This window comes from Pipistrellus hanaki (genome assembly GCF_964339955.1).
Source record: "Pipistrellus hanaki genome assembly, chromosome: 2".
In the NCBI taxonomy this organism is placed as follows: Eukaryota; Metazoa; Chordata; class Mammalia; order Chiroptera; family Vespertilionidae; genus Pipistrellus; species Pipistrellus hanaki.
The window spans coordinates 38,341,308-38,365,898 of record NC_140504.1 but is presented as its reverse complement, the minus strand read 5'-3'; the positions used below and the strand labels follow the sequence as shown (position 1 = coordinate 38,365,898).

The window sequence follows — 24,591 nt, the reverse complement described above, 5'->3', positions numbered from 1 at the left end:
AAATTCATTTAATTTGACTAATTAAATAGGTCCAATTAAGTGAATTGTTGTATTAATTTACAGTAGACTATTCAATCATACTTCTAATGAGAACTACAAAGGAAAAGTTACAGCATTTAATGAAACAAAAAATATCTTTATGATTCTTGCAAAAGAACTTTGAAAAAAGGCAAAAATAGCTAGTGGATTAAGCATAAGATAGAATTTATAAGACTACTGTTTTTACCACCAGCTTTGAATACCTTAAAAATCACTAATTTTTGCTGCAAGAGTTTATATTTTCTGATTCACTTTTGATTTTACACATTGCATATTTATGCATAACTAATACAAATTTGTTGGAGCTGAAGTTGATAGATACAATATGCTTGGTATATGGCAAGCATTCAGATTTTATCAAATAAATTATAAACTTTTAAGTAGTATAGGTGAAATGTTATGTCAGATAATGTCCATTAGGATTCTGAGTAATGAATCTTCTTTTCATATCTGGATGGTTTGCCAATATGACATTACTTTATTACATTTGAAAAATGATTTTTAAGCACTGTGAAGTCCTTACCTTCAGTTTTAGTTGAAAAAAACACACACATGAAACAATTAGTAGGTAATAGTAATATATGTGATAAGTATACATTTATAAGTGTATATTTGAGGGGGGCAGGAGATGCTTTATAGAACAGTTAAGTTTCATTGCCAAGATTTCAGTAGCTATAGGAGACAATGTTTTTGGCAAGGGAAATGAATTTACCCATGTGTCAGGAATGAGATTTGTGATGGATAATAGTGGCAATGGAAAAAATAAAGCTACAGGGAATGAAGAAGGAAAGGAACATTATGTAAGGCCATGGGGAGCAGGTAGAAGAGACTAGACTTGATGCTGGGGGCAGTAAGGAGCCTTGGCGGTCTGGAGCAGAGGATTACCAGAGAGAAAGCTGTGACCGAGGCTTGTTTCACTGCACCATGTGGTGACTGCAGGGAAACAGCCAGGGAGCACCTATCCTTTCTGATTATTACAGCAGAATGCATTGCCTTGCATATCAAGAGTTCTTTGGTCTGATTTTCATTGCAGCTATGGCATTCAACAGAAGTCCCACATATAGATCAAGTTCTTTAATTCTTCCAAAGGATCATCATTTGAGTCCAAACTACAAACCCCCAACCATGCCTTGCAAGTAAAAAGTTTTACTACAACCAAATAATTCAGATACTTCCAAGTTTTAAAAAATATATACAGAATGACTCACAGCCTATTCTAAGAAGTGAGCAGGAATTGGGTTAAAAGCAGATGAGAACATACTAGGTAGAAATGTACTGAAGCACCAAATACTCCAAGAGGAACCTGAGAATATTGCTGGCATTAAAAGACCAGGGCTAAATTTTAATCTATTTTGAGGTGGGTAAAGATATCAAATAAAAGGAAAATGGGACCATTTCAAATGGTGTCTTAAGACACTATGGCTACATGTTACTCTAGCCCAGCTTAAACAATGTAGAGTTCCCTCACTTAGACATTCCAACCCAAGTCATTTAACAAACAAAGGGAGCATTTTTAGGGCTCCAGTGTATGGAGAACACATCTATTCTAGGTACAGCAACAAGTTGGAGTAAGACTGTGTACCATAGGCCCCTCTGACATGAAAAAGAACAAGCTGACTAGATACAAACAAAAGGTGATCACACAGGAGTTTAAAAACCCTTGTGGAAATACACATCTGCTGACAATTTTCAAGTTGTTTATTGTAAATCACATATTTATTAAAAAAAACACTAATTATTTTAACATATAAGCAAAATTCAAATAATATAAATATTTAACATTTTGGTATAAAGTTAATACGAAAAAAGAAAGATGCAAACCACCAAGAGGTAAAAACGTTTTTAGCAATAACACTGTGTACAACCATCTTCTACCCAAGTGACCATCCAGGCTGGTTGCTTATTTTCCCTTCGTTTATGAGTTTTCAGACAGCCCTGCATTGGAGCACCAAAGTTGTACCTTCCTTTTTAAAAGGTGGGAATCCTTATATTGTATTTACAAATAGTCTTCTTCAGTACTTTTAAGTCTGATGAAAGAAGCATCTGGCAATTTCCTACTTATTAAAAAAGGAAGTGCCTTCATATTTCCTTTAAATTTAAATGTGTTCTATTTTAAGCAAAAAGAAAAAGATGAACACAGTTGAGGAGAGCTCTTTCGCAAATAAATAATTGTTTCACAAAAGTATTGCTGTAAACAAACAAGATCATTTCAGTGGCCAGGGAGACGCTGACATTGTCAATCAAAGAAACATTTAAACAGTCACAAGTACAGCTACACAGGGTGTTGTATGGCCAAAAGGCAAGCAGTTATTAGAGGCTCAACTAGTGAAAATTAATTATAAATCTGCTTTGTCAAACTGTGCTTTTATCCTCTTGTTTTTTAAATTGGTCAGAAATTTCAAGCTGTGATCTAAAAACCCCGAATCTACTCAGAAGGGAACTACGAACTACAATGGTTGACACTGTAGTTTTGACATTAGTTAAGAATTCTGAATTATCTGAGCAATCAACGTAAACAAGCCTCAATTTTCAAAATAGAAAGATTTCTGTAAACATTAAAAAGCTACCTGCAAAAAAAAAAAAAAAAAAAAAAAAAATTATATATGCCATCATCTAGTTGTGTTTACTGAGGATTCTTTTTTTAGTTCTCTTTTGTTTTCGGCGTTTCAAACATCATCTAATTACACGAGAGACTTCTCGTTGTCCCTAACAAGCACCTCTGATGACAGAGGTTCTATAATCAGTACAACTGCTTTTGCTGAAGTTGCTATTTTGGCTTTCACATGATCCCCCCAATAACAGACATCATCCCGTTCTTTCTGCGGTGAGGGGAGGCTGTTGGCACTGTGGCCACCTTTCTACCCTGCTTTGTAGAAGAAATGGAAGTCTCAGGTCACTCTATTCTATCTCAGCCACATCTCCTTGATTATAAGGAACACGAGGAGCCCAGTGCACGAAATTCGTGCATGGGAAGGGTCCCTAGGCCTGGCCCGTGATCAGGGCCGATCCGTGGGGCGACTGGCAGGGAGATGGGTTTGGGGGCTGCTGGCACCCGCCTTGGCTGGCCTGGGGAAGATTCTGTGTTGAGCACCTGTCCCCTGGTGGTCAGTGTGCATCATAGTGACAGGTCATTCTACCCATCTATCTGCATTTGGTCAATTTGCATATTAGGCTTTTATTATATAGGATGTGGCTTTATAAATGCTTTCAATCTTGTTCTGACAACTTTCTATCTTTCATTCTGACTTCAAGTTTAAAATATTTAAAAGCCAAAGATTTGTCTAATGGTTATTTTGATGAAATTGATTTTTTAAAGATACTGTAGTTTTGGTGTGATGTTTAATACTCTCAATTTTAAAATCTGAAACTGGAACAAAATACTGTGGTTTAGAGACCTTGTTGGGGAGGTGCAGGCTAATTTTAGTAACCATTACAATAATTTAGATATTAAGAATTTTATTTTATAATTTATAGAGAAAAAATTTTAATGTTCTACCTTTCCTTTGGAAGTCTTCATTATTTTATTTGAATGCAAACTACATTCAAATAAGTACCTTAAAAACAGATCAATATGAATATTTAAGAACCAGTTGAAAAATTCATTGAATTAAAGTTAATATCAGCTTATTTGAATTAACAATGATTTCTTCCTACAGAGGGACCTTATGGGTAGCAAGCTGCCATGTTTTGTGTCATTTTCTACATCATATATATATATATATATATATATATATATATATATATATATATATATATTACATTACCAGTTAGGGCAGAGCTAATGACTTCTCCAATTTTATATTAAACTGTGTGTGGGGGGGGGGGGGGGAGAGACATAAATATGTTTTAAATGGCCCCAACACTATCTACATGGATGTGACAATAAGTGATTTGGCTGTTTGTAAAGAAATTGTACAGAAGTCCTCATTTAACATTATCGATAATTGGAACTGCAGCGGAACAATGTGTAATGAAAATTTTTTACAATAGGCTAATTGATATAAACAAGAGTTAAGTTCCTACAAAATCTCATCAATGCTATAATAAAATGATGCTTGACAAAACCAGGATATTTGAGGACCTGCTATACATTTTCCTAAATCTCCTCTGAAAAATACAAGGCTTGCTTTTACCAAGTGCAATACTTTCTCTTATGCCAATCCTCTGCTGCCTCCACCATTTCCATTCAAGTGCTCTTTAATAAAAATTAAGTTGTATACCTAGTTTAACAATATATCCCTTTCTTTGACATTTGGTTGGTACTTTCCAATGCAGTCATTCTAACACTATGGTTCCTTAACAACTTCTTTATGCTGCAAATATTCATGTGGCACGGAGAACCTGAATTTCCCTTTAGTTTTGTTTTCACAAACCTTTTCTAAATATAAATTCCTAGAAATGGATTTAGGCAATGAAGTAGAGAACGCATACTGAATAGCTTCTACAATCAAAGAAAAACTCTGAGAGACTGCACCTTCATAATATTTCTTTGCTTTGTTCATATTCATCTTTCATGTAAGGTGTAGACAAACATTTAAAGGTTTTTTTTTTTTCATCCAGGCTTGGCTCAGTGACAGTGGAAACACACAACATTCAAGTACTACTAGACAAAGGCAGCCCTACAGGGGTATGTGTCCACGTAGGTCAGTTTGCAAAGGAGAACGATCTTCATCATCTTGCAGTATAGCTGGCCAAGAAGGCCACTGGCAACTGTTTTCACTTTGGGGTCTGTGGCATCCTCCCACAGGCCCTGCAGGTCTTGAACATGTCCGTGGGATGTCATCATTTCATTGTAGATGCAGGGGTGATAAGGGGTCTTTCCTTCCCCCGAGAAAAACACATGGTCTTGTGGCGCTATCCCCATTTTATTGGCACAGAGGCCCATGAACACATCATCGATGTAAAGACTAGAGTTGAGTGTCCGGGAGGCCGCGTAGACTTTGGCAGCCACATCGCTGGAGATCACGTAGGCGGCCCCAGCGGTGTAGTCAGGGTAGGCTGGCCACTGGTACATTTCATAGGGGACATAGTATTTGCTGTGTTTGTTTCTCACGGGAGGGGCACCGCGATGAACACGGCCAATCCAAAAGTCTTGAACGCCCATCTGTTCTAAACTCTGGAGGTATTCAATGAGGTTGGGCATGTGAATAAATATGTCATCGTCCGCAGTCATGAGGAATTTAGCACGTGGACAGAAGGTATTTGCCCAGCTGAGCTGCATCAGTAATTTAAGAGTGAGATTGTAGAAAGAATCGGCAAAGTCTTGCTGAATTATATCGCTGTACATCTGGTCTTCCCAGACCAACTCCCTTTGCAGTTTTTCTCTCGTCAGTGGGTTAGAGGGTGTTCCTAAGGCAAACAGAGTTTTGATGTTGGCATTCAGTTGAGACCGAACATACTGCTCATTGCCCCACGTTTTCCTGATTGTAGAGCGTCGGTTGTAGTTTTCAGGAGCCGTCTTCACAAACAGCAGAAGGAGGACATCCTGTGCCTGGCACTTCTCCTTGTGGTTAAGCAGGTACTGGTAGTGAGGAGCCCCATCCTCGCTGCGCTTCAGAGACAGGCTCTCGTTCACAAAGTCGTAGCTGTTGATGAGGTATCTGTAGGAGTAGGATTTCATATGGCTCACGATGTGGTTATCAAATGGTTCCCAAAAAAACATAAGGCTCAGGATGAAACAAGTGGCAAATAACTGGACAAACTGCCATTTTTTCACTCGTCTGCCACTAACAAACATTCTGACGTCGGTTTTTTTAGTGAGGCTCCGTGTTAAATGGGCATTTGCTTCTTCGAGACCACAAAACTGCGGACTCTGTAGAACCGATGTTCATCTTAAGACAGGCTGGTCATGACAAATGTAAAAGGAGCTTCTTATGTCACAAAATACTTCCTTTGAAGACCATTTTTGCTGAGATTGCAAAAGAACGGAACACACGATAGAATGAGGACACTGGCACATCAGTAAGTTCCCACGCCGGCATCATTCATCGAGTTCGGTGGCTGGCTTCGAGCGGGCATCCCCCGTACTTCCCTCTGCAGAAGTTACGCGTAGCCTGTGAGAGTTGGGATGAGAAAAGATGACAAGTGAATGGGTTGCCGAAAAGAAATGAACTACTCCTGATTCCTTACAAACTCAATGTAACTGGACTGACCTGGATAGGGTCATGAGGCAGCAAGCACATACAGCTGAAGAGACATACAGCTGTTTATTTTTTTTTAAAGGGGTGTAGAGGGGAAAAAAGAAAGAAGCACTCTCTACTTTCTTCCCATTCAAAATACAGAGCCCCTTTTCTCTCCTCAACCTTAAAAAAATATCAATAAATAAAAGCCCTCTAAAATGGCTATCATCTTATATACTTAACGTTTAAATCTCTCAAATGGGTACATCCAAGACTATATTGACTTGAAATAGGATGAAAGTAACTATACAGTTCAAGGCAGAATAGATGAATGATGAAAAAGGGACAGATCCAATAAAGCTTGCCCCAGGCCAGGCAGGAATTAAAGGAGGATTTTCTTTTTTTAAATCAAGGTTCATAATCAAGGAGTTCAGATATGTTTCTCAAAAGCAGAGTCAAAACTCTCTGTAACCAAAATGACTTTGTGAGGTCCAAATCTATGCAGTCAAGTTCTTTCTGTACTTTTCCATTTGGAAACTCAAGAGGTACTTCAAATTTAACATATTCAAAACTAGGAAGCCATAGGATTACAGCCAAAAAGTGCTGTATTTGGAGTCTGGAAATCTGACCAGTGTAGGATCAGCCACCTGCTATTTGTTGCACTATATCATGCATCTAACTCAGAAATGTGAAAATTGGAATAACACTGCCTAACTCAAAGTCTTTATGTAAGTTAAAAGGGAATATACATCCTACCTAATAAAAGAGTAATATGCAAGTTAACCATCACTCCGCTACTACACCCACAAGCCATGCCCACAAGCCACACCCATCAGCCAATCAGAGCAAGTATGCAAATCAACCCCAACCAAGATGGCTGCCACCACAGAGAGCAAGAGAGAAGCTTGGATTCCCCTGGCAATAGAGGGAGCCAAGCTTTCCACACACCCTGGCTGGCCCAGGCCTCCGCTCAAGGATACAAAGTTTCAATTATAGAAAATAAATCCCAAGAAAAATGGAGGCAGCCACGGAGCTGGAGAGAGCAGACTAGGGTTGCCCACAGCGACAGAGGAAGCCAAGCTTTTCACCTGCCCTGGCCGGCCTAGGCCTCCACTCCAGGCTACAAAGTTACAATGATAGAAGGTGAATAAATCCCAACAAAAAATGGCTGCTGCCACAGAGCGAGCAGAAGGCTTGGCTTCACTCTAGGCTACAAAGTTTCAATTATAGAAGATAAATATATCCCAGATACATCTAGTCTTGGGTCGTCGGGGGGCATGGCTGGTCTGAAAACCACTCAGGCCCCTCACCCAGGCCATGCCATGCCCCAAGGGAACCCCACCCTGATCTGGGACACCCTTCAGGGAAAACCAGCCGGCCCCCACCCATGCACTAGGCCTCTATTCCATCTAATAAAAGAGTACTATGCAGATTGGCCATCACTCCAACACACAGGATCAAGATAGCTGCCCCCATGTGGACACAAGAAGGCTACCACAAGATGGCCTGCAAGGGAGGGCAGTTGGGGACAATCAAGCCTGCCTGTAGGGGAGAGCAGATAGGGGTGACCAGGACAGCAGAGGAGGGAAGTTGAGGGCAAACAGGCTGGCAGGGGAGCAGTTAGACATCAATCAGGCTGGCAGGGCAGTAGTTAGGTGGTGATCCAGGCTGGCAGGCAGAAGTGGTTAGGGGCAATCAGGAAGGCAGACAGGTGAGCAGTTGGAAGCCAGCAGTCCTCGATTGGGAGAGGGATACCAGATTGGAGAGGGTGCAGGCTGTGCTGAGGGATTCCCCCCCCCCCCCCCCCCGCCATGCATGAATTTTGTGCTCCAGGTATCTAATATATATATATATATATATATATATATATATATATATATATATATATATATAGTGAGAGAGAGAGAGAGAGAGAGAGAGAATTACCTGACACAAGACTGCCATTTCTAACCCATTCTACTATCTTATTCCTTAAAACCTGCTGATTCCATTTTCTCCTTATTTGTGTTTGACTATACTTCATGCATCTATGTCAGATATCTGAAAGTCTCCCCTTTCCTCCATTCCATATCCAGTTATTTAATCCTGTGAATTGCTTCTTCTAAATCTCTCTTCACACCTTACCCCCACCACCACCCCCTTCATGTCAACATCACTTCTCACCAAGACCAGAGCAGCAGACTAAATTACCCCTGGCCAACTCTCCAATCAGTGACCTTTCTAAAACTCAGATCTAACCAGGAGACTAACTGAGCCCTTTTTTAAAAATATACATTTTTTATTGGTTTCAGAGAGGAAGGGAGAAGGATACAGAGATAGAAACATCACTGATGAGAGAGAATAGTTGATTGGCTGCCTCCTGCACACACCACACTGCGGATTGAGCTTGCCACCTGGGCATGTGCCCTGACTGGGAATTGAACCATGCCCTTCTGGTTCATAATTTGATGCTCAACCCCTGAGCCACGCCGGCGGGGCCAATGGAACTCTTTAGACCCGTCAGGTGCTCTCCACGAGCCAACAATACCAAACGATTGGCTGAAAACACAGCCACACATGCTGTTTCATACACGCCAGGCTTTGTACCAGCAGTGCTGTGGCCGGCAAGCCTGCCTCTTGCCAAAAAGAAGTCTTCTGATCCTGACTGAGCTCCATGTCTGTCTCTGGGAAGTCTGAACTGAGACCAGAGCTGTTTCTTATCTGAATTACCCCGGCACCTTCCCACACCGATCTTCCAGTTACTGACACTTTTATCAGACTGCACCCTGTGAACTCCGTCATGCAAAGCAGAAGGCTGTAGATAGCCTACCCTCAGCACCCAGGTTGGCATCTGACACTATAGGTGATCTCTGCCATAACCGGTTTGGCTCAGTGGATAGAGCGTCGGCCTGCAGACTGAAGGGTCCCAGGTTCGATTCCGGTCAAGGGCATGTATCTTGATTGTGGGCACATCCCCAGGAGGGGGTGTGCAGGAGGCCGCTGATCGATGTTTCTCTCTCTCATCGATGTTTCTAACTCTCTATCCCTATCCCTTCCTCTCTGTAAAAAAAAAAAAAATTAATAAAATATTTTTAAAAAATCGCTGAAATCGGTTTGGCTCAGTGGTAGAGCATTGGCCTGCGGACTGAAAGGTCCCAGGTTCGATTCCAGTCAAGGGCATGTACCTTGGTTGCGGGCACATCCCCAATAGGGGGTATAAAATATTTTTTAAAAATAGGTGATCTCTGGATGTTGGCGAAAAGAACCATGCTGGGGGTGGAGCCACCTTTCAATCCAGCAGCTAGTCACTTGGGAAGGACTGGGGGTCAGGATGCCCAGCCAGCCATATGCCCTCTCTCTTTTCCCACCACTCGGAGACAGCACCTTCCCCCCTGAAGGGCTGGGTCAACTCCTCCGTCTCCTGGGCCTTCTATACATTGACAGGGAACGGACAATGCAAGCTCCACCTGGTCCAGGGTGGCTGGGTAGCTGAACTCCCGTCTGAAGCCTCAGGGCAAAGGCCCCACTTCTGTGCCCAAAGACCTCATCCTCAGGCCCCCCACCCTTCGGCACCTGACGGAAACCATGGGCACACACTGTGAGCGTCCTGCCGTGCCCTCCTCACCTTGGCTGCGGGGCTTCCTTCAGACTTCAAGCCACACTTGCCGTCACCCAGATGACTCCATGTTAAGGTGGCAGCTGCAAAGGGTGAGAAATACTGCCATCGGGGACAGGCCAACGATCAGCCATGTGTGCCTTGGTTTGGCTCATCCTAGACGGCATGCGCTAAGCAGGGTGACAAAAGGCAGCAGGAAGCATCTGTGTCTGAAGCTGGCATCTGCCTAAATTTGCGAAGTCACGTCGGTGAGGGCCTGGGGAGACTTCCTCTCAGGCATCAGGGTGCTCGTTTAGACCAGGGCCCCCCTCTGCAGGCTGAAGTCCCGTTGGCCCCCTCCACCAGACACACTGAAGGAATGAGAGGCTTACCACAAAGGAACAGAGAATTATTCACAGCAGATTTTTAAGACGGCGTGTGCTTAAGAATTCTGAGAAAAGCCCTACCAGGTTTGGCTCCGTAGATAGAGCATCGGCCTGCGGACTAAAGGGTCCCAGGTTCAACTATGGCCAAGGGCACATGCCCAGGTTGTGGGCTCGACCCCCAGGAGCGGGGCATGCAGGAGGCAGCCGATCAATGATTCTCTCTCATCATGGATGTTTTCATCTCTCTCTCCCTCTCCCTTCCTCTCTGAAATCAACACAAATACATTAAAAAATAATAATAATAACAATTCAGAGAAAATTCTCAGTTGAATCCAACCTGCGGTTTCCCTCCCAAAGACCCTGGAACGGAAACAAAGGAGTGCACTTCGGAACCTCAGGCACAAACTAGCGCCCCCTCTCTGAGCAGCTGTGCTCGGTCTGCTCCGGCGCTGGCTGCCCTGGCCCGCTTTCACAGTGGTTGACAAGTCTGACCTTCTTGCGAGACAATCAGTCCACAAGCCTAACTCCTCAGCTTCCTCGTGTCCACGTGACTCACCGAGGCCCTGGAACCCCTCCAACGACCCGGGGTCTATCACTCATCCAGCGGGTGTGTTGCTGCTGCTAACATCGCTACCACCTAGCAGCCAGCCCCTAACATTTACTTTATCTCGCATGCTCGCCCCACCTGTGTATTTGCCTTAATTTCCTGTAGTTCCCCCACTGTTCCCAGCCGACCACAGAGAGTCCGAACAGTTCTATGGGAAAGTGACAAAGCACCTGTCACGAAGCTCGTGACCCACGCTGCTTATTTAGGTTCTGGGCCCCACGTAAAGCCCTAACACAAGATTTCTTCACCTGCACGGCGAATGGATCAGATACACATGCCAGGGGTCGTCCTGATTGGACGAGGGGAAGGCTTGGGAAAGGTGAACGCCTCCTTTAGAGCACCCAGCTTCTTTTTTCTAACAAAAGAACACCCGGACGCCTCCAAGCGGAACTTGGTCACCAGGCGGCCTTTCCCAAGCCAAAAGCAAGAGCACCTCGGGGATCTAAATTCCCTAGTTACAACCAGACCATGCTGCCCCCTACTCTGGCTTTGCAAATGGAGACCACGCATGTGCACTTGGCCCCCCCCCCCACCCCTTCTGACTCGCAGTCTTACAGCTTCTCCAGGGCACATCTTCTGGCTCCCGCCTAAAGCCTGCAGGAAAGGGAACCGCGCAGAAGCCCACACGGACCTGCCGGGCCTGGAGAAAGAACATGCTGGGCCTTCCAGGAAACAAAGCCATCCCAGACAATGCTCGCAGAGCTCAGCACGGCCGCCCGGAATGCTGCGGGTGCAGCTTCCTTTGTGTGCCCACAGCTCGGCCCAGGGACCAATCCACAGGCCGGACACGCCAGGGCTACCCCAGGGCTACCCCGGCTTTGGGGCCAGATTTATGGTGTGACCTCGGGCACCCCTCACGGCACTCTGACCTGCAAATGGGAGGCAATATCACTGTACGGTTAGTGAGGGGACAGAGAAGTTTCCCGTGACTCAGAGCCTACTGGGAATGGGAAACAGGACAAAGAACTGCGTAAAGGAAATATGCAAATATTCAGAATGTAACTTGGGTTTGCTTCTATTGGGATGGAGAAGGAACAGATATCCTTAATATCCTCCTTCCTAATAGACAGGAGTAGTCAGAGGAAGAAAGAACAGAGGTAGGAGCATCAGAAAGAAGAGGAGGTGGCAGACCCCACCCCAAATACCTTTCAGTCTGGGAGCTGTGCCCCTCTGTTACTCTTAACTGCGGGGCACAGCTCCTTAGACTCTGCTGGGAAAACCCAGTTAGTGCACGTACAGGCTGCCAGTTTCCCAAAACGACCCCCGATTTTGCTAAGGTGACCAGGCGTCCCGCTTTTTAACAATTTGTCCCGCAGCGTTTTAAAAAAGTCGCCCGTGCCGTCAATTCATTTCTTTGTCGAGTCTCCTTTTGTGATCCTAAAATATCATGCAAGCCTGCTACACATTTTGAAGTTTTAATCAGGATGGTGAGGTGTGCACTCTAAGTTCCAGCTGAACAACCTCGGTGTCCAGTGTTTCCGTGAGTCCTACAAGTACCCGAGCCCTCGCTATGGGAATGGTGGTGCCAGGCCCAGCGGGAGCCGTGAAGTAGTATTTTACAGTCTCCCGCCTGAGAGCATCTGCAATCTGGTCGAGAGAAGCCTCATGGTGCCCACACGAAAGCACAGCTCCCAGGGGTGACAATCAAACCTCCACAGAAGGCGCAGGCCGCGTGCCAGCTCCCGGCACAGTCAGAGTGTCCCCGGGGAGGAGAGAGAGTGACAGCCGGTCCGAGGGCCGGAGGACACGCAGGAGGTGGGCTGCAGGAGGAAAGGCTGTCTCTCTCAGGCAGGAAAGGAAAGAACCGCCCTCGCTTAGCGGTCGGCAAACCGCGGCTCGCGAGCCACACGCGTCTCTCTGGCCCCTGGAGTGTTCTAACGCCGCTTCTTCGAAACAGGCTCGCCCAGGCCGAAAACCGGCCTCCGCGCACGGGCCACGAAGTTCCAGTCGCACTGTACGTGCACGCCCGCATGTGGTGTTTTGTGGAAGAGCCACACTTGAGGGGTTTGTGGGATGTACCAGTACCCTAGCTGGTTTGGCTCAGTGGATAGAACACCATCCTGCAGACTGAAAGTTTCCGGGTTTGATTCCGGTCAAGGGCACATGCCCAGGTTGTGGGCTCGATCCCCATTATGGGGCATGCAGGAGGAGCCGACCAATGATTCTCTCTTATCATTGATGTTTCTCTGTCTTCCTCTCTGAAACCAATAAAGACACAAATATTTTTTTTAAATGTTTAAAAAGAAAGAAAGGGCCGAGACCGGTTTGGCTCAGTGGTAGAGCGTTGGTCTGCGGACTGAAAGGTCCCAGGTTCGATTCTGGTCAAGGGCATGTAATACATTGTTGCGGGCACATCCCCGGTAGGGGGTGTGCAAGAGGCAGCTGGCTGATGTTTCTCTCTCATCGATGTTTCTAGCTCTCTCTCTCCCTTCCTCTCTGTTAAAAATCAATAAAATATATATTTAAAAAAATAAAAAAAAATTAATAAAAAGAAAGAAAGGAAAGAATCACCGTGTGGCCAATATAGGAGAGACAGGGATGAATTTGAAAGCAGGGAGGTTGGGGCCCGCCCAGGCAGGACCCTGATAATAAGGCAGAGGAGCTGGTGAGTGCTCAGGGCGGCAGGAAGTCACAGAAGATTGTGTTTTCATTACTGGAGAGTTATGTGTACTTAAATGAATTAAGCTTTTTGCAGGATTCGGATTGAGAAGGAACAGAGTCCTTAACAGTCTCTTGATCTGGCACTGGCCTGTGCTGGTGGTGAAGATGGGTGTACTGGAGAGTGTGTGTGGAGTAGGATTTAGAGGAAATGCAGTTCCACGGGAAGCCACAGAAGGACTTCCTTGTTGATAACTTTCTGCATGTAGCTGGTAATTGTCTTACTATTCGGACTGATCTGGCAGTGGCCTGCAGGATGGACTCAGACCAGGACACTGGCTCATCGGGCCTTGTGCTGACACAGCACAAGGTGGAGAGGACCCAGCCTGTGTGGTGGGAGTGGCGGGGGTGGGGGGAGGGATCAAGAAGACCCTCAGATCCTCTCAAGGAAAGCAGAAAGCCAGCAGCAGAGTGACCTGGGATGGGGGTGAAAAAGGAGGAGGAGGAGGAGGAGGAGGAGGAGGAGAAGGAGGAGGAGGAGGAAAAGGAGGAGGAGGAGAAGGAGGAAAAGGAGGAGGAGGAGGAGGGGGATAAGGATGAGGAGGGGGAGGAGGGGGAAGAGGAGGGGGATGAGGGGGATGAGGAGGGGGATGAGGGGGGTGAGGAGGAGGAGGAAGAGGAGGAGGAGGAGGGGGGAGGAGGAGGAGTGGGATCTAGTTTCAAGCATTGCAGGCAGAGGAGGGAAACTGGTTTCATTGGCTAACGTGAGGGCGGAAGTGTTTGGTTTTAGGTCTGTATTGAGTGTGAGGTGCTGGGGACACAGCGGGTAGAGAAGTCCCGTGGGTCATGAGGAGGAGGCAGGCAGGACTGGAGATGCGGTGGGCGCTCTGAGCATAAAGGAGACACTCGGAAGTGTAAGGAACCCTTATTTTATGATGTAGGCACCATGGGGTTCACATTTCCTCCCCGCCACACACTTTCTTTATGCGACTTCATTCCCTGTACATTCTAAGTTCAAGTACACATAACCCTCCAGTACACTCACCTTCACCCACAACCTCTACGTATTCATTCAGAACACTCTGCCCACCTCTCCCTGCCCCCAACTCCCTGACCCCACCCAGCGAGCTCCTGGCCTTTCTTACCCACCTCCCTGCCTCTGGTGAGGAACCATCTGGCCCCTTCGCCCTCCTCTCCTCGGTTCCCGTCCTTCCACCCCAACAGCCCCAGACCTCAGGTCGCCCCGTCTCCTCTGCTTCTACCACACCCGCCAGGCTGCTGGGGAAGGTGTGACACCCAGGCAGGAAGCATGCCTGCCGATGGCCATACCCAGCTGTGGGCAGGGCACTCCGCACCGTGTGGCTGTCCTTCACTTGTCCCAACCTCCTCCCTAAGCAGTCTCCTCACCAGACATGCTAAGTCTCCACCTTTCCGACGTCTGTCTCCCTCACTCTTAGCTGATGCATTTACTTCCTGCCTCCGAGAGAAAGAAGAGTCACACATTGTTAGCTTCTCGCCCCAGGTGTGTCACGGATTTCCCAGGCTCTCCATGCCCTCTCTAAAGCACACTGAAGTCAGGGCCAGCATCGCTGAAAAGGGATGCAAGTATTATTATGAATTAACGATGCTCCTCCAGAAAGTTACAATACATTTTTTTTTTAAAGCTTAAAAACTACAGTATATACCTTTTAGATCTGAACTTTTATACCAAAGACCTAGGGAAACACAATTTTTGTTTCCTGTCCCGGAATATCACAAAAGGAAAAAGGATATTTTCTGTCCCTTCTTTACCTTACATTTTGTTTTACATTTCAAGAATTTTTACCTGGCTTGTCTGATCATCTCCTCCCTGTGAAACATAGCTAGGACCAATCCTCAGGAGCCAAACTGCCACGTTAAAAGAAATCGGGAATAAAAAGCCCTGAATTTGCTGGAAAGGCTATAATGTGATTTCCATAGATTTTTCTTATTATATTAGTTGTAGCAGTTTGTGCTGAAAACACACAACTGGCTTATATTTAGTACTCTTTACCTATTTTACTTGCTCAAGGAAGCAGTCTGAAATTTGAATACACAACTCACACATTTTCTCAATTTTATTTTATTATTTAATCAAATTGGGTTGTGCACTGGCTGGTGTGGCTGAGTTGGTTAAAAGCATCGTCCGTATACAAGGTGGTGGGTTTGATTCCTGGTTGGCGCACATACCCAGGTTTCAAGTTTGATCCCCAGTTAGGGCAAGTTGTTAGTCTCTCTCTCTCTTTCTTTCTCTCAAAAAAGTAAAAGAATTAATTGTTTTCAATATAAGGCCTGTAAAAAATTCTACCCAACAGTTATGTTTAGGTGTTTTTGTGGCTGTTAAGTAGCGATGACATTTTTGCTCAAACCTTGGACAAAGATTAGAAGTTATTTGGAGTTGCTAGCCCTCCACACACACACACAAAAAACAACAAATTTAAGGAGTCAATTCTTGATTCAGTGTTGGTCCAAAGTCTTTCAATGCCAACACAGCAAACATAGATGTGGGACAGAGAAGAAGCGAGGTTATAAAACCAAGCATGTGAATCCAGTAATACGCCTCACCCATATAAAGTTACATGCTTCTTTATTGGTCATACAAAGGTATAGATTTCTGTTTGCTGCTTATGGGCAAAATAAAGACAGGGAAATACCAAGTGAAGAAACAAATAAAGACAGGCCCTAAGTAAAGACAGGTGCCAGGGAAACTGATAACACAGGACTACAGACTAGATACTATTCTATTGCAGGAGTTATATTAAAAGTCATTAAAAATTTCCAGTAACGAGTCTGAGTATACAGAATTTGAAACAAACAAAGAAGCTGAACTATAAAAAGGCTCGTAAAGGTCAAACATTTGCTTTTCTAGGCTTGGCCTTCTGTATTCATTCCCGGGAAGTTGTTGGTTGACAGGGCTGCCTGCTCTTTTAGACACAATTCTTGTTCTGTGCTTGCCCACGTAAAGAGCAAACTTCTCCGTTGCCCACTCTAGCAACCGTCGCTAACACGAGTGTGTTTACTGTACGGCAGGCACATTCGGAATGCCTTACACACGTTCTAACCCTTTACCTCTCACAATAACCTTCGAGGGAGATCTCATCTCCCCATTTTGCAGAAGAAGGAACTGAAGTCCCAAGACTTGGGGTTCACCGCGTAACCTCCATAAATTCCAGCTGAGGTCCTGGTCCCTCCCTGAGCTCCTCCCCTGCCCTTCCTTCCGGAGCTCCCGCCAGGATGGGAGGGAGGGGAGCAGGTGGGGCCGGGCCAAGAGAAGTGACCCAAGAGGGCAAAGAACCTGCTTCTCTGTCTGAAGTTTGAGGTCGCTTATGTTTTGCTCCCTCCGGCCTGTATCTTGCCCGAGCTTGTTCTCATTTTCTTTGTAACATACCCCTTTCCAGACCCTCCACCTCAACTTTCCCTCCTTCCTTTTCTTTTCCTTTTTTTTTTTTTTTTTTTAAAAAATATATTTTATTGATTTTTTACAGAGGGGAAGAGAGAGGGATAGAGAGTCAGAAACATCGATGAAAGAGAATAATTGATCAGCTGCCTCTTGCACACCCCCTACTGGGGATATGCCTGCAACTAAGGTACATGTCCTTGACCGGAATCGAACCTGGGACCTTTCAGTCCTCAGGCTGACGCTCTATCCACTGAGCCAAACAGGCTTCGGCTTTCCTTCCTTTTCTTTATCCCAGAGCACCCTGGGACCTCATGAGTCCGTGTCCTTTGGGTGCATAAAGCCTTTCCTCCACAAAAAAGGATGAGGGTATTTAAGGAAGGGGAGCCGAAGAGGCAAAGGGGGTTAAAAAAAGAGAGGTGCGAAGGAGGGAAGGAGAAAAAGTATAGGACTCGGAGGGCATGATTTAAGCAAGTATTTGCTGAATAAGTATTGGATGAAATGAAAGAGTCCTACAAAGCTGAGGTCAAATTCCGATATGAAAACTAGTGATTTAGAAATAAGTTGACCATCTAACCCAATGTAAACCTATTATATAAACTATACATATAAGCCTGTTGTCCGAAGGCAGTTCCTATGTCCTGTTCTGGACATTATATTTGGGAAACAACATTGGCCGGGGAGAGAAGGAGTGGGAGAGAGAAGGATCATTTTATGTAAATACAGGAAATATTTTAGATATGGAGTGTATCTTGCTTTAAAATAAGAGTTGACCCCTCCAACAGCAAACCTTCGTTTTTTAACTCCAGGAGTGAGGTGGAAAAACCCTAGATCACCTTCTTGAATTCTTATTACCCAAGTTACCAAGAACTCTGCGGGTGGTGTAAGGGGAGGTTAGCCAATGAGCGGTCAGAAAAGGTGTTTCTTCTGCAGCTCATGTGCAGAGGCGGGACTGCTGGTGCACTGTGCCTGGCAGGCCCTGCTGTCTGAGCCTGCCTTACCCTGCCCACTGGGCCGCCAGCCTTGCTGTGATAGAAGCCTGTGGGCTGCGGGGGAAGAACCTAGAGGTTTTCCATGCATTTCCTGGTGACCAGTTGTCCGGCTGGCCATGACAGCCCCTGGGCTATTATTATCAGTATAGATGCTATGCCTCAGTTTCTAGAATACAGGTACAATATGTGCATCTCCTCATGAAGTTATTCTAACAATGGAATAAAATAATGGCTATGGAACTATTCCCTCCCCCCCCTTAAAAAAAAAGGTATACTATGTAACATCACATGCAAACCTTAGATCTATTTAATTGAGCATATACAAAATTCCTAAAGGATAGGACACATTTTGTTACTTTGAGACATTTCTTTCTGAATTTCTGCCAGTTTCTTTCTACTACCATGCCCTGTTTTGTTGCGTAGATTCTAGTACAGCTGATCCTCAGAAAGAACTCTCCTTTTATGCTGTGAAAGTCACCAAGTGCAATGATTCAGCCAGAGTGACCCATTTTAAAAGATGACCCATTTCAAAACCCATGAGTTATGATTCAAGCTGTTCTATATATGAGAGAAAGTCCCCCCCCCTTACAATCTCATCATTTGAATCAGTCTCCTATAAAAGGGAAACTCGATCTCCATTTTAGTGAAATATAAAGTTTATTTGCTACAGCCTACACTTTATTTAGAAAATTCTTCACCTTTTGAGATTTTTTTTTGCAGGGCGGGGGCAAAGCATTTATGTCCAATACCATGTATGCCTCTTCCCCCCCCCCCCCATTTGTTGTTGTTGACAGTATTACAGATGTCTTTCATTTTCTTTCGTTTTTGCCCCCCTCCACTCAACACCCACTCTTCCGCATACTATTATCTGTAATCATCTCTCATTTCTCACTTCCTGGGGAACAGTTTCTCTGAGCTTGGCCCCATCTTCCCCTGTCATGGCACCCATCCCCACGTTGAGGGGTCAGGGTGAGCCCCTAGAGGACTCGTGTGGCTTAGACTGAGTCAGCCTCACACTCAGGGTGCTCAGTAAATACTCAAGGAGAATGCCTGTGGGACAGGGGAAAGAGGGGGGGGCCGGGGAGAGAAGGAGTGGGAGAGAGAAGGATCATTTTATGTAAATACAGGAAATATTTTAGATATGGAGTGTATCTTGCTTTAAAATAAGAGTTGACCCCGCCAAAAAAAAAAGCAGCCCCCATCCCCTGAAACAAGAGATAAAATCTACCCTAAGTTTTGGTTTGAGAAAGTAAAACTTTAGCTGCTCATCACCCCCTTTCAGGAAGTTCAGCATGGGACCTTTCAGCTGCCACGACTTAATGCACCTTCAAGTCATCCTTTTCTGGGTCAGTTTCAGCTTCTCACACCTCTCTCCCTCCCCCCATAGGGACCAGGCAACAACGTTTCCCAAAATAAAGGCGCAGAGGAACAAGTCCAGTTCTAATAGCTGTCCTTTCATCGGAGAGTTACCCTAAATATGAGCGACCAGCCACCACCCACCTAACCCATAACCTATGAAAACCAGCACTGGGAAAGAAAAAAAATACGGGGTGTGTAGCCAGAATCCGATGAAAAGTTGCTACTTTCTGCTGAAGTTCATGTTGCATCCCAAAGTGACATCACTTTGGAATGCAACATGAACTTCAGCAGAGTAAAAAGAGTGGCAGAGACCTTCCCGCTAGGAAGAGGTCTCCTTCCCCAGCGCCCCCAGCCTGCCCGCTTCCTCGTCTCCATGTCTCCAGCCACGTCTCCTCTGTCTGTCGGTTTCTAGTTTCCACCCCGACCCGACGCAAGCTTCCTCCCCGTAAGCGGCCCCCGGGCAGCTCCAGGTTGGGGGACCCCCCCAACCCCCCGCCGGAAACGGAGGCCTCGGGTCTCCCGCGCTCGGGCGGGTCTCGGCAGCGGGACGGGGCGCGGCGGGCGCGTCGCCCGAGGAGCCCCCCCGGGAAGGGGGACCCGCCGCCAGACTCCGGGACACTTACCCCCCGCGGAGCTCCGCGGCCCCCCTCCAGCCTCCCTGCGCCCGCGGCCCCGGGGCGGCGGCGCGGCCCGGGATCGCGGTGGTCGGCGCCCGCCCCGAGCAGCAGCGAACAAAGGCGCCCGGGAGGAAACGCGCCCCCCTTCCCGCCGCGCTGCCCGCGGCCCCGGCCCGACCCCGCGGCGCGCGGGGGCCGCCCCCCGCTTCCCGGCGCCCAGCCAGGGGCGGGGGGAACCCCTTCCAAAGCCTAAAGCCTGGGATGGAAGCTTTAGGATTGGGAAGGGGCCGAGCCTGGGATCCGAGGATTGACCACCCCTTCCCAAGCCTAAACTCGGGGCCCGGCGCGCACTCCGAGCTGGAGCCCTGCAGCCGCCCTCCCGACCGTGCGCGCCCTCACCTCCTCGCCACCTTCCCCTCCCCGGCGGGGAAGCCTCGTCCGGTCCGGGGCGGACGGGGGAGACGGCGGGGCTCCTGTCCTCCGTCCCGGGCTGCTCCCTCCGGCGGCGCGGCGGGCGGGCGGCTGGCAGGGGCGGGGCGGGGCGCAGGCTGCGCGGCCCGAGCCCGGACGGACGGCGGACCGGACAGCGGCTCCGGGTCTCGGTTCCCCTCGCACAAAGCACCACACGCCTCAGGGAGTTGAGGTTTCCCCCAGAGGCGTGCCTGAGCTCCCCCCACGTAGCGGTCAGAACGGGAGGAAGGACCCCATTGCCTCCCCGGGGCGCGGGTGGGGGTGGGGGTGGGGTCCAACCCGTTCAGGACGCAGTCGGCTGGAGAGAGCAATTTTAAAAAAATCGTACCGTGGATCCCGAGTTAATTACCCTGAAGCAACTGGTCTGAATACGGCTTCCTCCGGAGAAGTGGGTTCGATTAACCATCCGTCAGTTCGGGACCGGCGGCGGCTCCTCCTTCCTCCCCGGGAGGTGGGAGGTTTGGGCTGGGCTGCAGGGGCCCCATCGTTCTGTTTCCTTGTGGAGAGCACTGTCCCGCCACGCCGCTCTGCCAGGAGCTTCTGGAGCCCCAGCGACCGGAGAGGGAAACGCGGCCGGCGACTAAAGCATCACTCAGCGGCGCGTTTTTAAAAAATGCCAGGCGGACAGGGGAACCTCCACCTCCTCCAATGCCTCTGCCTCCGAGCCCGGTGCACGTCAAAGAGCCAAAGAGCACCTAAAGCAAAACTCACCAACGCCAAGCCCAGCGCCACCAGCTCCCCACCGGAGGCCGGCTGTCCTCCCGATGTCCAGGCAGAGGCCTCCGGTCTCCAACACAAAGCCTGCCGGCTGGCTCTTGGGCAAGGCCGGGGCAGGCGGCGCGGCCGGACTCGCCGGCTTCCTCCTGGGGAGCCGCCGGGCGGAGTGGGCAGGGGAGAGCGGGCCCAATCAGGGGCGCGGCGCAGGGCGGGGGCGCGGCGCCCGGGAGGCTCTCCCACCCACGGCGCGGGCTGCGGGCGGGCGCGGGCTCCCTGCACCTCCGGGCGCCGTGGGTCATGGCGAAGGCCGGCCTGGCTGGCCCCTCCTCCGCCAGCACCCCGCGTTGGTGGTGGGGGTGGTGGGGGGTGGGGATGTGCCACTGCTGATGGATAGGTCCCGCCGGACTCCGTTCCAGTGGGTGCAAGACCAGTCCAGGAAGTGCTTCCTGGCGCCTACGTAGTTGGATGAGGACATATCCTCAGGTGATCAAGGGTGAGCCAGCACCCACACGAGCGTCTTCTTGGAGCTGTTTTTCTTGCTCAATGTAACTTAACGCACCTCTAGACAAAAAAAAAAAAAAAAAAAAAAAAAATCAGAAGAATGTAAATTTCTGCGGAAGTGAAAAGCTTTGTGTTTCTTATTGTAAAAAGGAATGGGACAGGTAATGGGTTCAAAGTAGATTACCGAATGCGAGTTTGAAGTTGTAGTTACAGTATTGTACCTGTTATTTCAAACTAAGTTTTCCAGACGGTTTATAACTGCTCTCTGTAAGCCCTTTAGCTTATTTTGAGCCATACGATTACTATATATATATATATATATATATATATATATATATATATATATATATATATATATATATTACCCATAGAGAGAATGTCTCGGCACTGCTATTATCCACTCAGAGATTATAGTGCCATATGCGTGTCAGAACACAGACAGAAATATTTATATAATGTGACTTGTAAGGGGGTCCCTGACGGACCCATACGGAAATGGACTCGTTGTTAGTGCTCTGCAAATCACCTCCCTTCTTTACCCATGCAAAATAAAATCCTGACAGGAGCTTCACATACCTTCTTCCCATCTGTCATATGTGTATGACATATTTATGGGCCCACATAGGTCCATGTGTTAGCCCGAGAGCCTTCCACATGCACAAACACGGAGGACTGTTCCACAGGAAGTGCAGAGTAACCAGAACATTGATATGTACATGCAAATCACATATTCATATCACCTTATGTGGAAACAAATGCCCCAGACAGATAAATCATTTCCAGTGTAAGCCAGGAGATTGATGAGAGGATGTGTGTGGCTTTTGTTGGGAGCCGGGGGCGGGGAGAGGGGGTGGATGAAAGATGAGGATGGACAGAGTGGCCCAGAACGTCTGCCCGGGAGTCCACTGTGCACACCACACAGTCTGGGAGGCTCTTTTCTTCATGTGGGAGGATCTGCTACCCCAGGCTGGCTCCCCATCCCACCCCAGTCGGGGAGAAAGAGAACGATAGGCTTCATGGATAAGAACAGAACACTCAGTTTATTGAATGGGGAGGAAGTGCCTGAACAATTTGAAACTAATTAGAAATAAGATTAAGATGATAAGTAGTGATGCTGATGTAACCGTCTCAGAGAAGGAAGGCAGGGCTGCCTTGCCCTCTTTATCCACAATCGCTGCTGGTAAACAAAAACCACTATGACTGGGAATTTGCTTCGCAGAGCACCGGAGGACAACAGAAACAGCACTGGAAAAAATGAGAGGAATTGCAATTTGCATGTTAGATTTAGAAAGAATAAGATAAGGCAGAGAAAGAGCGAAGGAGAAACAGATGTGGGAGGCAGGGCCAGGGAATGAGGCAGAAGGGCGTGCCTCTCACCTTGTTGGGAAAGAAGACTTGGACCCCGAGTACAAGAGAATCTAGGAGACGGTGGGAGCAAGAGACCCGAGAAGGAAGCATGCCTTCCTGAAATAACGGAGAAGCGGTTTTGATGGCTGACTAGCTTACTGCCTAACCCCACGGGAGCACAGAGCCAGGCTTGACTGGTTCGGGTGATTTGCCCTTTCTGGACTCTTACGTAGGAGATGTCCTCACACACCCTGCACAGGCCCCGTCCTGCCCAGACACACCGCAGGCTGTGTTCTAAAATGGTGAGTGTTCATGCAAGGCCTGAGCCGAGAGAGGGCTGGGCTGGGATCCTGACCTTCCTGCGGCCACAGGATCTGGGCAGTGACCCACCATCTCTACACCGCACAGCCATGCCTGCCTGGAAGGGTGCAGTGAGGACTGACTGCAGTAACAATGACGTGCGTGAAGGGCCGAGCTCGGCAATGCTCAGGGGCTGTGTGGACACCATCACCCCCATGCCACCTCGGCTGCAGAAAACGCCTCTCACTGGGGAGCTGGCAGAGGCGCCTTCATGCTGCCCCCCATCGCCATGCCTGCAGAGGGACCTGCTGTGTTTCACGTCTCTGTTAACACGGCATCGCCCCTCACAGAACGCACCACCTCTTGCTGCCTCCCCCTGTGCTGCCCGCCGGCCACTCCACCCAGTCCTCTGGCTGGGCTTTCCTCCCACACTGCTCCTTGGAAGTCTCCTCCGTGGCCTCTATCCAGGACTGTTTTCTATAGATTCTGAGCTCCACACGTGAACGTCTTCACTTACACGTGTCACAAAAGCCCTAACTTGACTTGTCTAAAATGCATGACCCAAACGTGTTTGTGAAACGCTGACTGGATGGAACGTGACTGTCCCAAGGGCCAGAATCCTCCTCTTCTCACCAGCGGGCCCAGCCCAGGGCGCCGCGTGGCAGTAACACTTGGCCCTGTGTCGCTGGGTAAATTGTCCGTGGACCTGTTCCCTGCTCTTCTGAGAGGCCTCAGACCTCTTGAGGGGGGAGCCCACGTCCTGCTCGTACCCAGTTCCCATGAGGAATCCCCCACAGGCTCTGCACGGAGTGGACACGTATGTACTGACCGTTGGTTGAGTTGAATGTGTGCTGAACGCTCCAACGGCCATCACATATTCAAACTTCCCTTCCCGTCGGCAGGACAATGGCCCCGTGTGCTCCTCCCTGAGGCCAGCAGCCCAGCGCTGACACTGGGGCACGCGCCCTCCCCCACAGTCGTGCCTCTGCTCCTGTGGTTTGGCACATTCCGCATCCGCCCTCCATCCCAGGGCTTGGCCGCTGCATGAAGCCACACGGGTACACCTGGAACGGGGAGATGCAGGGAGCCGAGGACACAGAGCACTCACTGCAGGCCCTTCTCAGACCCACCGTCTTCCTTTCTCTCCTCTGCATGGGGCAGGGATCATCTAATCACACACAGGCCTCTCTATGTGCCCATCGAACCTCAGCAGGGCCCCGCACAGACAGGGGCAGCCTCGGAGAGGCAGGTCCTGGAGGCTGGGGCCCTCCTTGGTCCAGTAGAGCTGTGCTGAGGGTGGGGCGGCCTCGCTGGGGGAGGGGTGGGGAGAAGACTGGGGGGAGGGGCAGGGTGGCACAGGTCTCCCTCCAGGCTGCACATGCCCAGGCAACCCCAGGGGCAGTGGCCTGGGCACACTCCCTGGCAGTTATTCTGCCAGCATTTCTCCCCCCTCCCCACCTGCAGACCAGACACACACCTCACACTCTTAGGGCCATCAGGGTTCTGGGAAAGTTTCCGGGGGCTGCCTCTAGCTCCATCTCCTGCCTCC

The 24,591-nt window shown here is 48.3% G+C and overlaps 2 protein-coding genes across 12 annotated transcripts in view; one reads left to right on the top strand and one right to left on the bottom strand.

Annotated features, from left to right (window-relative positions):
* MCF2L2 (MCF.2 cell line derived transforming sequence-like 2) overlaps positions 1-24,591 on the top strand; it is a 175,471-nt gene that overhangs the window by 96,007 nt on the left and 54,873 nt on the right. The gene's annotated exons all lie outside the window — the stretch shown is intronic.
* Positions 1,717-21,205, bottom strand: B3GNT5 (UDP-GlcNAc:betaGal beta-1,3-N-acetylglucosaminyltransferase 5). 11 transcript variants are annotated; one of them, XM_084874225.1, is made up of 3 exons: positions 20,921-21,205; positions 9,763-9,836; positions 1,717-6,092 (listed from the first exon to the last, which is right to left on the bottom strand). In XM_084874225.1, the coding sequence occupies exon 3, from the start codon at positions 5,774-5,776 to the stop codon at positions 4,643-4,645; it is 1,134 nt and encodes a 377-aa protein (XP_084730351.1). In that variant the 5' UTR covers positions 5,777-6,092; positions 9,763-9,836; positions 20,921-21,205; the 3' UTR covers positions 1,717-4,642. The 11 variants fall into 11 exon arrangements, with proteins under 11 accessions (XP_084730351.1, XP_084730350.1, XP_084730352.1 ...); XM_084874224.1 differs by lacking the exon at positions 20,921-21,205 and adding an exon at positions 20,506-20,862; XM_084874226.1 differs by lacking the exon at positions 20,921-21,205 and adding an exon at positions 20,527-20,862.